Source organism: Myxine glutinosa, chromosome 4 (assembly GCF_964187855.1).
Source record: "Myxine glutinosa chromosome 4, kmMyxGlut1.1, whole genome shotgun sequence".
Lineage (NCBI taxonomy): Eukaryota > Metazoa > Chordata > Myxini > Myxiniformes > Myxinidae > Myxine > Myxine glutinosa.
This window is the reverse complement of record NC_136264.1, coordinates 186,733,987-186,751,417: the sequence shown is the minus strand read 5'-3', so window position 1 is coordinate 186,751,417 and position 17,431 is coordinate 186,733,987. Positions and strand designations below refer to the sequence as shown.

Below are 17,431 nucleotides of genomic sequence, written 5' to 3'. Positions count from 1 at the left end.
TATCCTGCCACGATGCTGTATAAAAGGTTGTCACTCTTTTTGGAGGAAGTTCAAGATTGAAAATGATCCCCAACCCCTTAAATCCATGTTGACAATGCAGATCTAGAGTGGCTGACCTGCAGTCCCGGAGGTTTGTGGTCCACCATGCTGGGTGAAACAGGCCCGACCGAGTGCTGGTGTAGCAGAAAGTGCCGTGCAGCCGCTTGGAGGACCTGGACACACCATTACATGTGTATGTCAGCACAAAGCAAATCTCCTTTATCAGAGTAAGCATTATTCTGTCAAGGCTATAAAACAGACAATTGAGTTACAATGGCATTGAGCAATGATGGTGCTGGACCTGCACATGGACAGCTAACCCTGACTGTAGATGGGATTATGATGGAACTTGATCACAAACTGTCACCATGGTGTTTATGAGCAGGATTTAGCATCTTGCTCATGCCTCCGAGAAATGCTCTGCTTTAAGAGGAAATGTTAAGCTCGCAGTATTGCTGATATGAGCTGGTGGACCTGAAGGAGTACACGTAAGCAAGAGTTGGACTTTGATACCAGGGATAAATTCCAAGTTCTCATCATGTGAGCCACCTTACTGCACTGTAAACTTTCCTGCTTTGAAGCCTCGGCAGCAAATCCATGATGCTCCATGAATGGTGAACTTCTAAGAATAAATAGATCAGATGTACAGGTTGTCCATAAAGTCCTTGAGCAACTTTGAACTTTTACAACATTTGATGTGCACATGATAGAATCAAACTATAAATGGCATACGTAAGCATAGTTCATAACGTTTTGTTAATGTTCATATTATTCTTAATGTTTTTGTTATCAGTGTTGCTAAATCCACAATTCCCCTGGGTTTCTTGACGAGTTGATATTTTCTGATGATGAAACTTCCACATCAGTGGAAATGTCAACAACCACCACAATTACTGCATTTGGGGGGCAGAAAAACCCCAGGAAGTCTAGCAGCATTAAAGACACCAAAAATCAAAGTCTGGTGCTCTCTCCGGGACTCACACATCATTGGTCCGTTCCTTTGTTTTGAAGCAGTAACAGTCAGTGGTGAACGTTACTTTGCAATGTTGTAGAATGTATTTGTTCCCAAACTACGACGACTAAAATATTTCACATATCACCTGTACCAGCTAGACTAGGTTCCCTGTCACGATGCTTCGAATGTGCGACGGTTCTTAAAAATTATCTCTTCCCAGCCAAGTGGATTGGTAGACATGGACCAATTGTTTGTACACCTTGTTCACCTGACCTGACCCCATTGGACTACCTTTTATGGGGCTATGTAAAACTGTCTACCCATCAAAACCACATTCATTGGATGAACTTAGCGATATGGTCAGCATTAACTCGAGAATGTTTCCAACAAGTTGGAAAATCGGACTGAACGATGTTTAACGAAAGATGGCGGTGATGTCGAAGCCTAAAAATTAGAACTGTATTGAGTAAATATTTTATGTATTATGCTTTCATATGCCATTTTTAGTAGTTTGTTTATATCATGGCCCGAGCGACTGAGTTATAAAAGTTCAGTTATAAAAGTTATACAGTTATACGACCATCAACAGTTATAAAAGTTCAAAGTTTTACATCAACTTTATGGACACCCTGTGCACGTGCCCTCGAGTTTTTCGACCTCTCTGTCGAACAATAGATAAAGAATGTTTACCCTGAAATCAGATAACTTACCTTCACCCAGTAGACACATGAAAATCACATGTATAATGTTAATTTTGAGGTTGAGGGGCAGGGGGGCATCTCTTTAATGCATACACAAGATGTATGAAGATGGGTTGGGGGAGAAGTGAGGGGAGTTCAGGACTAAGGATGCATCCGTTCATCAATCGTGATACCTACAAACATGATGGAATAGTTGTAGGCATCACATCTGGTGTACATAAAACTACAATGTTTTACTTTTTTTCTATTGCTTCATTCTCTTTTTTTTCTTAAAATTTCCTGACGAGAAGACTTGGAAGTTTGGGTTATGGAAAAGGTGTAGGGAAGAGAGAAGTGTTGTATGCCCCAAGTTACTTTAAAAAAGATTAATTGGTTGGGTACAATACGGATATACGAAGCTTTTAAGCCAAATTCCCCCACAGGATGAGGAGCAAACCAAATAAATGGAGGAATGAGAAGATACAATTTTTCAAGTACACTTTAAACTTTTTGATAAGTGGTTAAAATGTGCTCACACAGGAAACAATGCAACCTATGAGTAAGGGTGGTTTAGTAAAGGTAATAAAGAACGTGGGTATCAAAGGGAGGCGCAATGTGCCCCTCCCTTTATATAAGGGATCGTTTTTCTGTATGCAGATTTAACACGGGGACTGAAAATTCGTTTCTCGGCTTATACTGGTATATCTATAATAATAATAAAAGGCAGTGTTCGTTCCGTCTGTCCGTCGTCCATCCATCCATCCATCTCCTCCATAACTCCAAAACCATGAAACCTAGCGGCCCCAAACTTTGCATGCATACACCTGGACCTCCAACAGATTGCAAGGATGACAAGTCAAGAGACGACCATGGTTCACGAGCGAGCGGTATTCAATGACAAAGGACGGACTATAACCGAAACAGGCCCGTACAGGCCAGGCCCGGAAATGTCAAAACGAAGGTTACTGACCTTGAAATGAGATAGAAAATAATGTATAATCAGTTATGAGGTTAGTTAGCTACACAATACCGAAAATTCGGTTAGATTCCGACAACTTTGAAACTTTGACCTTTGTGACCTTCAAAGGTCAAAGGTCGAAGATTCTGAAATTTGTTGGAAAACTTGTATTTCATGATGTATGTGATAATATAAGATCATGTCCGACATTTCACCCTATCAGGAAGCGAACAATGTAATAAAACCATCAAAAATCGACTTTTCTAAATTTTGTGACCTTGACCTTGGGGCGAAAATGAAATATCGAGCTCCATGAGGCTAGACACATGACATTGGCCTAACCAAATACTGAAACCCCTGTCAGATTCCACTAACTTCCTCGGAGAAGATGTAGCTTGAACTCGATTACCCCCTAAAAAGACATCTTTTTCGGGGGTGGCTCCGCCCACAATAGACGCAATACGCCCACTCTAGGCAGGACACAACTGAATCATGATATCAACCTCCCACCCAAGTTTAATCAAGATCGGATGATATCATCGGGTAGTTATGCTGCGAACAGACAGACACACACACAGACAGATGCACACACATGATGAATATAGTGTTCACTTGATAACTCGTGAACCAAAAACTGGGTGTTTAGGTGCGTTATAACACCCTTTTTGAAGATGATTGACGAGGTGCTCATAAGAAAAAAACCCGATGTGGTGGCTTACCAATATGGCGACCCACCATCTTGGTCAACCCACTGCACCTCGCTGGGTTCTTAAGCCACCATTTTGTTTCGGCCTCCTCAAACGTGCCTTGCCTTGGAAGCACGATCGATTATCATTACATAATTGAAGCATATCATCAAAATCTGGATTCAGATATGAGGATTGGATGCTATAGACTAAATAATCTCCAAATCTGGAGTGAAATCTGACAAAATTTACCATATCTAGCGATTGGTGAACACAATGCAGGCTGCTTTTGCAAGCCATGGTGTTACAGTAGGCAGAGCTGCCTTTTTGTTTTTAGTCACAAGGCCGGGGAAGTTTGGGTGTGTTATAACTTATAACACCCTTTTTTCGAATTTGTCTGCTCCCAGTGGTTTCCACATGATATGCGGAAATATCATGTGGATATTTGAAATCAATCTGCTTGAAATCAATCTGTTTTTTAAATTCCTCAGCCATTTCAACCAGAAGCAATCAGCTTGCTATCGCTTGCCATGCCAGCTGTTCCTTATCTCCCATTTTGTTGGAGTGCTTGCTGTCGTGCTGAAGCCGCTTAGCGAGGGCTCTATAAATGAAGTGAGAAATGCCTGTGTACTTAATCAATTAGTCACAAGGCCGGGGAAGTTTGGGTGTGTTATAACACCCTTTTTGAATATGATTAATGAGGTGAACCACCACTTGGTGAACACTATTCAGGCTGCTTTTGCAAGCCATGGCGTTACAGTAGACAGAGCTGCCTTTTTGTTTTCACGTACCCATTTTTTCATCCACTAATATTTTTGTGCGAAATAGTCACTCTCCCACTCTCCCTCCTCCCCCCACTTCATTGCTTCATCCTCCATCTCTTCTCTCTCTCTCTCCTCCCTGCTCCTCCCCCTCCTCGTCCCCTCACACCCCTCCTCGTTCCCTCCCTCTCTTCCCCTTCCCCCTCCACCCTCCCTTCTTCTCTCCTCCCTCATTTCTCTCTCCCCTCCACCTCCCCCCCCCCCTCCTCTCCTTTCTCACCCTCCCACTCCACTCCCTTCCCTTCCCTCTCCCTTCTCATCATTTCCATCCCACCCTCCTCTCCTCCCCTCCTCATTCATATTCCCATCAAGAAGCGACTCATTGTTACCCCTTCAATGCCGGGTACTTTTGTTATTTGTATATATAAATATGCATATTGCCCTGTGGCTGGCTCTCAGTTAACACCGAGAGTACACCACGGATGGCAATCAAGCTTACTTTGAGGCGTTTCCAATTGATGGCGGACGATACGCCAGCAAGAGGGGAAGGAGGGTTTGGGGAGGATGCCGACTTACCTGGGTGGCCCCAACGATGTCATCATCCTTTGAAAAGAAACTCACAAACGAAAACGGAATTATGTACAAAAAGAAACGATTTATTATTCGGAACCCGAGAACAATGGACGCAACGATAAATAAATAATGCTCCTAAATCGGGATGTCCCCACACCAGACTTAAACAACAGGACAAATGGAAAGATAAATGAAAGAAAACGTTGTGTTTCTAGGTGGTGCGTCTTATCTGTCTACAGTGTGTGTCCTCGTCAAGGATGGTCAGGCCCCGAGCTCGTCGTCCCACCACAGCTCCAGTTGGCGCGAACCGCTCGGTCATTGGCGCGAACACCGGCCTCGCTCCACGGTCCGTCCCAGGTCACAGCACTCGCCCGCAGGCACGAGGAGCACGAACAACAGGGGAAGATGATCGTCGGCGCTCAACAACCAAGGTCCAAACGGGAACAAGAAGGCAAGAAGGGAAGAGAGAGAGAGAGAGAGGGAGGTGCGGCCACAAAGAATCCAAAAACGAGAAACAAGAAATGCCGGCTCGCGAGTCGTTTTGTCGCGAGTCGTCTGACGTCAGCTCTCTCTCTCTCTCTGCCAATCAGTGCGTTGCTTCCTCATGGTCTTTTGCGCCCTTCTCACGTCACCGGCGCTTCTCCTCCAACCAGTGTATAGCTTCTTACCGGTCTTTCGCGCCCTCCTCACTGATTGGCCTCGCGCCTCGCGCCTTTGGTGTTGGTGTAATCGGTCAGTGGCAAATCAGTGTCGCACATCCTTCATCTTCCCTACTCTGCCAATCAGCGACCTGCTACAAAACTCGCCCCTCCCCCCTGTCAATCACGAGTTCTCCTGGGCGTGGCTCTCGGCCTGCCTGTTCGATGTTTGCCGCCATGCCGGTGTTGTCAGCCCAAGTGCGGGGTCGCTTCCTGTCTGTTTTTCCATGTTATTGTGGCAGAGGGGGGATTTAATTAATGTGGTGTGCTGTTGGGCCTAACTAATGTACAGTCACATGAAAAAGTAAGTACACCCCATGTAAAGTTTTGACTTTTTCAACATACAGTTATTTGATCTTCATTTCAACAATATTGATAGATAAAGGTGATATAATACAACAAATATCATGAAACATTTACATTTTGGAGTCCATTGTATAATTTAAATAAACATAAATGCAAATTTCGCATGTGGAAAAAGTAAGTACACCCTTGGCTCTAATAGGTGGTATTGCCGCCTTTGGCAGAAACAACCTCAAGTAGGCGTTTCTTATAACTGTCTACCAGTCTCTAGAATCGACTGGGACAAATTTTTGCCCACTCCTCCATGCAGAATTCTTTCAGCTGTGTGATGTTTAAGGGGTTTCTTGCATGCACAGCTCGTTTCCAATCCCCCCACAACATCTCGATGGGGTTTAGATCCGGGCTTTGACTTGGCCATTCCAGAACCCTCCATTTCTTTATTTTCAGCCATTCCTTGGTGGATTTACTGGTATGTTTAGGGTCATTGTCATGTTGCAAGGTCCACCTTCGGTTGAGCTTCAACTTTCCGACAGATGGCCTCACATTATCCTCAAGCACCCTCTGGTACAATGAAGAATTCATAGTGGATGCTATGATGGTGAGCTGCCCAGGCCCTGATGCAGCAAAGCTGCCCCAAACCATAATATTTCCACCACCATGCTTTACAGTTGGTATCAGGTTCTTGTTGTCAAATGCTGTCTTTGGTGTTCGCCAAACATGGCGTCTGGTACTGTGGCCAAATAGCTCTACCTTTGACTCATCTGTCCAGAGCACATTGTTCCAGAAGTGCTGATCTTTGCCGAGGTGTTCATTGGCAAACTTTAGTCTTGCCCTGATGTTCTTTCTGGACAGCAAAGGTTTCCTCCTGGCACACCTCCCATGTAGATCAAATTTGTGCAGCCTCTTTCTAATGGTAGACTCATGCACTTTGACATCAACATTGGCAAGACCTACCTGTAGGTCCCGTGATGACATTCTGGGGTTCTTAGAGACTTCTTTCAGCATCTTGCGGTCTGCTCTCGGGCTGAGCTTGCTGGGGCGGCCTGGCCTGAACAAGTTGGCAGTTGTTAGGAATCTTCTCCACTTGGAGATGATCTTCCGGACAGTCGAATGATTGATTTCAAATTGTTTGGAGATCTTTTAAAATCCCTTGCCAGACTCGTAGGCATCTATACCCTTCTTTCTGAAGGCCTCAGAGCTATTTTGATCGAGGCATGGTGCGCCGCACACTTCAACAACAAAGAGCAAACCAAACTAATTGTCTGAGGTATAAATAAGACAGGTTCCTCCAAGATCCTCTCTAACGATGTTCTAATCATTTGCACCTGAGCTGGTGCACCTGATTCTAATTTTAGGTATTTGAAGTAGTGATAAATGTAGGGGTGTACTTACTTTTTCCACATGCGAAATTTGCATTTATGTTTATTTAAATTATACAATGGACTACAAAATGTAAATGTTTCATGATATTTGTTATGTTATATCACATTTATCTTTCAATATTGTTGAAATGAAGATCAAATAGCTGTATGTTCAAATATGTTGAAAAAGTCAAAACTTTACATGTGGTGTACTTACTTTTTCATGTGACTATGTGATGTGTTGCCATAAGGGAGACTGGATAGATCACAGGTTTCACACACGCGGGAATTCGCATAATCCCTACAACTATTTATCACACGATCATCCTTGTATGGTCACAGGTATACTCTTAATCCGACAAACCGGGCTAGACAGGTCCCTGACTTACTTACATCGATATGGTTCTTCTTCTTCGTGGCATCCGAGCACCTACCTATGCAGATCTACCTAAATCTATATATGCCCCTACACAAAATTCATAACAATATATACACACTTTATACCCCTTAAAAAAAAAAAATTCTAACGTGTTGGCTCAATGGCCTCTAGAAATGCTTTAGAAAAGTTCATATAAAGGGGCACCCACATCTGGCAAATAAAATACATTTACTTCTTCATGCAGCTGTATGAATCAAATTGGCACCCCTTTATATGAACTTTTCTAGAGCATTACCTGGGTTCCTCCTCAGAACAAGGGTAGTCCAGCATGCACACGATATTTTTTGAATGCCCCTTATTTTGTATTGTTTGGAATTTTCTACAAGCTATGGAATATCCCTTCTTTGCTATACTTTGCCACATGGCATGTACCCTTATATAAAGGGGCCTTTTTATATGCCCCTGGCATTTTACCCAAGAATAAGGATGGGGAGTGGCATGAGACACTGGTGCACTGCCTGCTTGAAGAGTAGGATAGCAAGTGTGTGGAAGCTGAATCCACATATGAGCGAGTGAAGAGCAATAGTTGAGAGGTGCAGCAATTTTTCAGGAATTTTAACAAGGAGGTGGTTACTGGGAACGTGTACACCCTAGAGTTGAGGAGTATTCGAGGGCTGAGAGAGGAGAGGGAGCTAACCATCCTCAGCATGAATGTTAAGCCATTTGTCCAATCTGCCATTATTACTTGCTGGACATTGAAAATCCCACGGTGTCTTTTGTGAAGAGTAGGTGAGTTGTCACTGGTAACCCCAACAAATTAATAATTCCTGCCAAATTAATCTTAGGTTAAATGTGAATCAAGCCTTGCTTGTCAGTTCCTGAACGACTTGACCATAAAACTTTCGCCTCACCTAACCCTCCAGAGAGTAGGAATATTTGTGGACATTAAAGTAACAACCACCTTTGGCCAGTAGTAGTAGTAGTTGTAATAGTAGTAGTGGTAGTAGTAGTAGATTTATTGCCAACTTTGGTATATACGTACTGGTATAACTATCCATTTTTTTGTTACGTAAACTTTCAATGTTTGTTATCTCCGCCACCGAAGATGGATGGAGGTTATACAGTGATCCCTCGTTTATCGCGGGGGTTACGTTCCAGAACCCCCCGCGATAGACGAAAATCCGCGAAGTAGCGACCATATTTTTATTTTATTATTTATATATATTTTAAAGCTTTATGACCCTCCCCACACTGTTATTAACCTTTCCCATACTCTTATAAACACTTCCTATACTCTTAAACACTTTTTACACTCTTAAACATATGTAATTTTAACAACATATAAAATTCTAATGGGTACTCACCATTGAAGATACTGTAGCTACCCATGGGTCCCCCAAGCAAGACCAGCATCAGAATCTCCTTGCTCCAGCCGGTGACGTCACCAGCGGGGATCCCCGGCGCCAGAGTGGCTGGTCACGTGACCGCTAAAGCGTGCCGCGCGTGCGGGTATAATCAGCTACACCTGTTGATCACGTGACCACCGAAGCACGCCACGCTTGAGAGGCGTGGCTTTCGGTTTCTGGTTGTGCTTTATAATGCAGCCCGATAAACGGGCTTTTCAGTGTTCCCGAGTTGGTTTTGAGAATAAATATCTTCTCGGACGAGTTTGTGTCTTGCTCGTCATTTCGTCCGTATCAAGCAAGAGCCCCGGCTCTTCAATACTACAACTTGCGTGATGAAGATGATGATGAATTAGCTGTGCAGTACTGATGACGATGAAGGTGATGACGATGATGAATGTACTGCACAGCCAGAAAGAGCATTACAGTTACCCATTACGTGGGTAACTAGCGCAAGTGGAAGCTGCCGCATCTGCGTTTTCCATACGCACGACTTTGTCTCTTTGTCTACTCTTCTACTGTACACTATGTACAGTATTTTATTTCTTGTAATATGTTTTAATTACTGTATTTTTCTTATTTTTTTACGTTTTTTATTTTTTTAGGCTAGAAAATGCTTATTTTAGCACAAAAATATTTAAAATAATAGTATATAAAAATACATTTATACCGCAAAATCCCGCGATATAATTTTACATATACTAGCGAGAAAAACCCGCGATGTACCGAAGCCGCGAAAAGTGAACCGCGATATAGCGAGGGATGACTGTATTTCCATCCTTGTCTGTTTGTTGGTGAGCAGGATATCTCAAAATGTTGTGGGCACATTTGGACGAAGTTTGGTGGACAGGTTTGGTGTGTGCCAAGGAAAAATTGATTAGATTTTGTTGAAGATCTGGATCCAGATCCAGATCTAGATATAATAATTTTAAAAGTGATTATTCACCATTGAGAGATAGGATCAAAAACCAAATTTGGCATTATATCTCAAAATCGTTCGAACTGATTCAGACGAAACAAGTTGTAAAAGGAGAGGTGACAAGAACAAGCCGATTCAATTTTGATTCACGTCCGGTTCCATATCTGGCCTATCAGTGGATACAAAGCGTAAACTGAACAGCCTTCCAAAGGGACTTCCGTTTCCGGTCCCTGGAGCAAGGAAGCGTCTTCGACCTCTGCACGGCAGCAAAAGTAAAAGTATTTTTTCCATTCGTGTCTTCGTCAATTTCTACTCGCTTTTTATTGTGCATGTGTTGCAGTGTGTTTTCCAGTTGGTGTTGATTTGCAATTCTTGCAAACTTTTGTATAATTTAATCGTTTTCTGTCCCACCGCGTGCGCGGCCTGGTTTCTCTCGGCTTCCCTACCCCCATAGTTGTTCTGTGAATTTAAGTTCTTTCCTTCGCTCTATTGCTTATTTCTTAGATTTTCTCTTCTCCCCCTAACTTCCCCGAACATCGACCACTTGTCTAACGTTTTAAATCTCTTCAAAGTCTCTTCACGTCTCTTCTCGTCACGTCACGTCACGTCACTTCAAAGCTGTCCATGCGCGCACGCTTTCGAAGTTAAGTAACTTTTCACAATTGTGTTTTTGTCGAAACTGTATCTTTCTTTAGGAGGGTGTAATTATTGGTGTGTCTTTAATAGTATTCTTGGTGTTGGTTTTTCATACCTGTGTACAGAATCGTCGGTTAGTTCGTGTCGCGTATTCTGAGGCCGAGTGTAGTACTTGTAGGCTACCGTGTCTGACCTTGGCTTGAGGCTTTGTTTCTGTCTCAGCGGTTCTTCGATTGCGCTCGCAATTACTTTCGGTCTCTATTTTTCACGTTTCACGTTCGGTCTCTGTCTCTGTTTTCATCTCAACTCAAAAAATATATATATATTCCCTTCTCTGTTCTTATCCGTTGTTCGTTCTTATTTGTTCGTTCGTTCTTCGACCACGTTGTTCGTGATCACGTGTTCACGTCGTTAACAAATGTTTAAACTGTCCCCTGAAGAACTGTATTCTGTCATATACTATAACACCTTTTTCTTCTTCTTCTATAAAAGGATGCTTTCGACTTGCTCACCAAATCTATTCATTCCAAAAAAAAATTCCATCTCTTACAGTTACAGTGCCTCTTTCATACATTCCCTAAACTCTCCTGCACTCCATCCCTCCTTCAGCATCCTCAAACGTATTTTTGACTCGAAGGTCTCAAGAAACTCATTTTGCAAGAAATGTTCGTTTCCCATTAATCGTACATTTTTCAGAATGCAATCTCACCCCTCCCCTCCAAATCTTCCCCATCACCCCTTCCCTCCAAAACTTCCCCATCACCCCTTCCCTCAAAAACTTCCCCATCACCCCTCCCCTTCAAAATTTGCCCATCACCCCTCCCCTCCAAATCCACCCCCTTGCCCCACCCCTCCAAATCTTCCCCATCACCCCTTCCCTCCAAAACTTCCCCATCACCCCTCCCCTCCAAAACTACCCCATCACCCATCCCCTCTAAATCTACCCCCTTGCCCCTCCCCTCCAAATCAGCCCCATCACCCATCTCTTTCAAATCTTCCACCTTGCCCCTCCCTTCCAAATCTTCCCCATCACCCATCCCTTTCGGATCTCCCCCCTTGCCCCTTCCCTCCTAAACTCCCCACACACCCCTCCCCTCCAAGACTCTCCCTCACTCCTCCCCTCCTAGACTCCCCTCTCACCCCTCCTCCTCAAAGCGTCCTCCCCGCTTCTTCCCCCTTCCAACTTTCACCTTCATCACCCTCAACCTTCTGCCTCACTCTTCCCCCTCCTCAAATAACACCTCGCTGCGCCTCACCCAATCACCATCAAACCTTTTGTCCGCCCCATTCTTCCCTTTCTCCAAGCTATTCTGAAATCTCTGACACACCTTCAACAGCTCTCCCTACCTCTTCCTCCTCTTCCACATCTTACCCTACCACTCCCCCCCCCCCCCTGTTCTGTATCCGATGCTCCCCCTTCCTCTTCTTTAACAGTGTGGACCACAAACATCCAGGGCCTTCGCTCAAACTTGACTGATCTCTCCATACAGGTTGCTTCTGACAAACCAGACGTGATCTGCTTAACAGAAACTTTCCTCCTTCATGATGTCTCTGATTCCTTGGTATCTCTCCCAGGTTACTCCCTCCTCCGGTATGATAGACCTGAGCCTCGTCCTGGAGGGGGGGGGGGGGGGGTTGCTATCTTTATAAAAAAAAACTCTCTTCCTCACTCGTCCTGCACTGCCCTCTCTCCACCTCACCCCCAGGAATACCTTTGGCTACGGCTTCCCCTTCGCTCCCACCTCTTGTTCATATGTGTGTTGTACCGTCCACCAAACAGTGATGACTCCATCTACATCTCGCTGTCTGATAATATGGACCAACTTCTATTGACCCATCCCAACTCTCTCTTCCTCATATGTGGTGATTTCAATTGTCACCATGCCAGTTGGCTGGGTGTGGGTACCGCTCTCACCAGCCATGGCTCTTCAGCAAAGGACTTCTGTGACTCACTGGGACTGACACAATCTGTCAATTTCCCGACCCGGATCTCAGTCAACGGAGCATCATCTCTTCTGGACTTGGTTATGACTAACTTCCCTGAAAATGTCTGCTGCTCTTCTGCTGCTCAAATCGGCTCATCTGATCATGTGCTTGTTAAAGTGGACATCTCTCTGACCATTCTCAGAGAGCCTCCTCAGCGTCGACGAGTCTGGCATTTCACTCAGGCCAACTGGCGCGGTCTTCAAGCAGCCATCAATCATCTGGACTGGTCTCCCATCTCTACCGCCTCTGACATCAACTCATCCTGGGAATTCTTCCAAAGTAAATTGCTCTCTCTCATGCACAGATTTATCCCATCTCGTCTTCAGTTGTCATACCCTTCCTCCCGTCCATGGTACACGGAATCTTGTGGTGAGGCTATTGCCCAGAAACAACTTGCTTTCGTCTCCTGGAAAGCAAATCCAACGGAAGGAAATCTCATTTCCTTTCACAAAGCCCGAAACAAGTGTGTGTCCACCCTCAGGAGAGCCAGGAAACAATATCTCTCCGTTCTCAGGACAGAACTCTCTTATCTGTCTCCTTCTTCCAAATCCTGGTGGCGTCTGGTCAAATCTGTTTCTGGTGTTTGTTCCCCCTCCATCCCCTCCCTCACCTCAAACGGCCACACAGCTGACTCCGCACGTGAAAAAGCTGAATGCCTCAACTCTGTGTTTGCCTCTAAATCTTGTGTCCCAAACCCATCCCTCTCTGTACCCACCGTACCCAGTCGTACCCAGCTGCTCCTGGACTCTGTGTCCTTTCCTCCTGACAAGGTGGAAAGGTTTCTGTCAACCCTCGACTCTGATTCTGCAACTGGACCTGACGGCATCAGCACACGGGTCCTAAAATCCTGTTCTTCCGCTCTTTCACTCCCTCTCTCTGTTCTCTTCACCCTCTCTTTTGCTCAAGGTCATCTGCCATCTGCTTGGAAATCTGCCAACATCACCGCTTTGCACAAAAAAGGTGCAAAAACAGATCCCAGCAACTACAGACCAATCAGCCTTCTCCCAATTATCAGCAAAGTCATGGAATCCATCATTGCTTCAGATATGAAATCTTTCCTCTTCTCCAATGGCTTGATCTCTGATCATCAATTTGGTTTCAGACCTGGTCACTCTACTCTGGACATGCTGCTTCTGCTTTCTCAACAATGGATGGAGGTCCTCAATGCCAAACAGGAAATTAGAGCTGTCTCCCTTGACTTATCACGTGCCTTCGATACGGTCTGGCACCCCGCTCTGCTCACCACACTCTCCTCTTTTGGTATCCATGGAAATCTCCATGCATGGCTGGCGGACTTCCTCTCTAGTCATAGTCAACGTGTGGCCCTGAATGGGTTTCTCTCATCTCCTCTTCCTGTTCAGGCTGGAGTTCCCCAAGGCAGTGTTCTGGGCCCTGTGCTTTTTCTGGTCTTCATCAATGATCTCTCTGACTCTCTTGAAAATCCTCTCTATCTCTTTGCTGATGACTCTACTCTCTGTCACTCCATTCTCATCCCTCAGATCGGCAGTCTGCAGCCTCTTCACTCTCTGCAGACCTGGACAAAATCACAGACTGGGCAAACAAGTGGAACATGTCTTTCAATCCTGACAAATCTCACACTCTTACGATGTCTCTCCGAAAAGACCGACTGGACAACCCTCCCATCCACTTTCTGAATAATCCTCTCCAAGAAGTTCTGTCTCTCAAGCTTTTGGGTCTCACTATCTGCCATGATCTTTCCTGGGAAAATCACATTTCAAATCTGGCCTCCAAAGCCAGTCGCCGTCTGGGCATCCTCCGTCGTGCGAAGTCCTTCCTTGGCACACCTGAGCTCCTCACCACATACAAGGCTTTCATCCGCAGCTCAATGGAATACTGCTCTCCCCTCTGGGCTGGTGCTCCTGCCTCACACCTAGCTCGTCTTCACGCTGTTGAAACCAAAGCATTCAGAATCATTGGAATCTCCCGCGATGAAGCTAACTCCAAGGGCCTCTCACTCACTCACCGTAGGCAGGTTGGTGGTCTTTCCGTCTTCTACAGACTCCTCTCTGGCTTTGCCCCTCCCCCCCCCCCCCCAGCTCTCTCTGGGCTCTGTCCCGCAAATATTCCTACAGGTCGCACAAGATCTGCCTGCAACTCTCTTATGGTTAAACTGCCAAAATCAAGACTCTCTGCTCACCTTCACTCCTTCATTCCTTCTTTTCTCCCGCCTCTGGAACAAACTCCCTCACTCTCTTCAATCCCACTCCACCCTCCAGGTCTTTAAAACAGCTGTTCACCACCATCTCTTATCTTCCCACATCCAAAACCTTGATCTTTTCTACCCCCGCTAATTTCACCCCAATTCCACTTTTTTGAAATACCAACTTCTGTCCTGGAAGTCTTTGGTGTCCTTGTGTTTTATACTTCTCCCACCCCCCCCCCCCCTTCCCATGCCTCCACCCCCCAAGCCCTCTCCCTCCCACACATCTCCCTGCTCTTAAATGTTGTGTGCTCTCAAGTGTTTGTGTGCTTCCCCTTCTCTTGTCTTCCACTCCCTCTTTTTATATATTTTGTTTGTCTGGTTGATTTGTTTGTGAAGTAAATGTCAGCTCTTTCACGAGCCTCGATTCAGTATCCAAAAAAAAAAAAAAAAAAAAAAAAGCCTGGCGGAGGGATGCACTCTATCAAGAGCCGTTCTAGTTACATTATGTTATCATTTTTTGGATTACAGGACCTGAGGTGGAGGTGGCCCTTTAATTTTATACTGATGGCTGGCCTAGATTTACAACTGCAATTTCAGGGTATTGGCCTCTTCTAAAGCTTGAATAATTCCTTTGGCAGTGCGGTATTAAAATGTGAAGATTGTAAAGACATAAGTATTTTGCATGGATAATTAGGAAATCACGAGGGGTCGTGGTGGTCGCGGTGTGTTCAGGCCATTGCGTACAAAATTGGAGGGAGTTTAAATTTCCATCACATTTGCTTACGCAATAAACACATGGCCCTTTGTCCATTGCCTTAACTTTCAAAGTTCTTATCTTTCCTCCCTGTGATGAAAGTACTTTAAATATATATATATATATCCACCACTGAATGTTAGAAGCCCCTTTAAATATCATATTAAATGGCGGAGACATCACCGATGACTAAAACTGGAAATACCCATCGCGTTTCCTGTTTTTCAAAGAGACTGATTTCTGAGAACCTATCAGGTTTTCAGACAAAAACAAAACTTTGATTTTTGTCTTTGACTGTGGAAGGCACCGATGACATCATGCATGACATCATACACAACCCTATCTATTACAATAATGATTTTCTTAAGCTACTGTGAGCATCTCGTTGATAACTTTTTCACCACCCTTTGTGACGAGGCATTTTGCATATGGGAGAAGGTAATGGCTGCACTAAATCCCCCCAATACCAAACAGCTTGGTTTAAAAATGGTTCAATGTAGTTTGAATCTTTTCAGATTGCATTATTGTTGCAAGAGTATTCCAGGAGGGACCTATGCCTTTCAAGCAAAAGCCAATGCTTAGGGTTAGCAGCGGGAAGCTTTTGTAGCAGAGCTAACCCAGCGCCTCGGGTTACCAAGTGGGAGCATGTTTCACCAAATGCACCCAGCACGAGGGTTTAGATGGGCCTGCATTGGATTCCGGCCAGCGGAGCTCAAAAGCTGACGCGACGAACTGCCGGCGTCATTGCATTCTCTCAAGTTTTCATCCTGGCATTGAATTTCACCTAATTAGGACTGCAGAGTCAATTTTTTACCCTGAGCCGCAGCTGTGAGCTTCGTCTGGGTGGAAAGAGCACGGGCAAAGAGGAATTTGTGGAAACTCCTGCTTCGCTTTGCTCTCCCGAGTTTCACGAGTGGACCCAAGCCCACTGAACACCACTCACTACAATCCGCTGGCAAGACCCGAACTTTCCTGGATTCACAGGTGGACCTAAGCCTGCTGAACATCTCTCGGTGAATTTCCCCTGCATGCCTGAGCTCTCCTGAGTTTCACGGGTGGACCGAAGCCTGATGGAAACCTCTCACGAAATCCCGTGGGAAGCCCCGAGCTCTCCTAGTTTCATAGTTGGATCCAAGCCTGCAGAACATCTCTCACCGAATTCCCTGGCATGCCCCAAGCTCTCCAAAGTTTCACAGGTGGACTTTAGCCCACTGAAACCCTCCCCCCCCCCCCATTGCAATCTTGTGGCAAGCCTTGAGCTATACTAGTTTGCCATGTGTATCCAGGTAGGGCCCACTGAACAAACCTTACTTCAATTCCCTGGCAAGTCCTGAGTTTCATGTGTAGACCAAAGAATGCTGAACATTTCTCATTGAAATTCCTTGGCATGCCTGAGCTCTCCCGTGCTTCATGTTTGACCCAAGCCTCATCAACACTTCCCTGAACTCTCCAAAGAAATCCTGAACTAACATTTTCACAGGTGGACCATAATCTGCTGAACATCACTCACTGAAATGACCTGGTATGCCTTGAGCTCTCCTGACTTTCAAAGGTGGACCCAGGCCCACTGAACAACCCTCACTGCAATTATTTGGCAAGTCCAGAGTTTCACGGGTGAACCCAAGTCTTCCACACATCTCTCACTGAAATTCCCCGGCATGTTTGAGCTCTTACATTTCAAGGGTGGCCCGAAACCTGATGGATACCTCACTGCAATCACCTGAGAAGTCCAGAGCTCGCTAATATTCAGAGGACCAAAGACCACTGAAAATCTCTCACCAAAATTCCTTGGCAAGTTACAGGTTGGGATCCATGCAACCCCCTGTGAATCCCCAAGTTCAATGAGGAATGTCGAATCTGGCTAAGATGCAGAACACAATTGCCTACTCTGATAAACAGGTGCTGCAGGGGCAATTAAAGTCCACAAGTGAATGAGACAACCGACTTAATGCCCATCCGAAGGAAGTTGATGGAAAGTGCAAAGTTTAAAAATACCACTGTGGTAGTTTGTTGTCATGCCGGGGATCTAACACAGATGAGACAGGTGAATACCCTTCATACACCAAATACTGAGCTATACACCAAATCTAAAAAATGATAGAAAAGGAAACGTTAGCAGCTAAGCATCGCCGTTAAACTCGTGCCAAATGGAGAAGAAGCTTGTACAGTATTCAGG

General features: G+C 45.0%; 1 protein-coding gene across 1 annotated transcript in view; it reads right to left on the bottom strand.

Annotated features, from left to right (window-relative positions):
* Positions 1–17,431, bottom strand: part of LOC137425574 (forkhead box protein P4-like) — a 224,255-nt gene that overhangs the window by 128,558 nt on the left and 78,266 nt on the right. Inside the window, exon 3 of the mRNA XM_068114138.2 lies at positions 117–212. Coding sequence (XP_067970239.1) covers positions 117–212 — 96 coding nt within the window. The remainder of the gene's footprint in view (positions 1–116; positions 213–17,431) is intronic.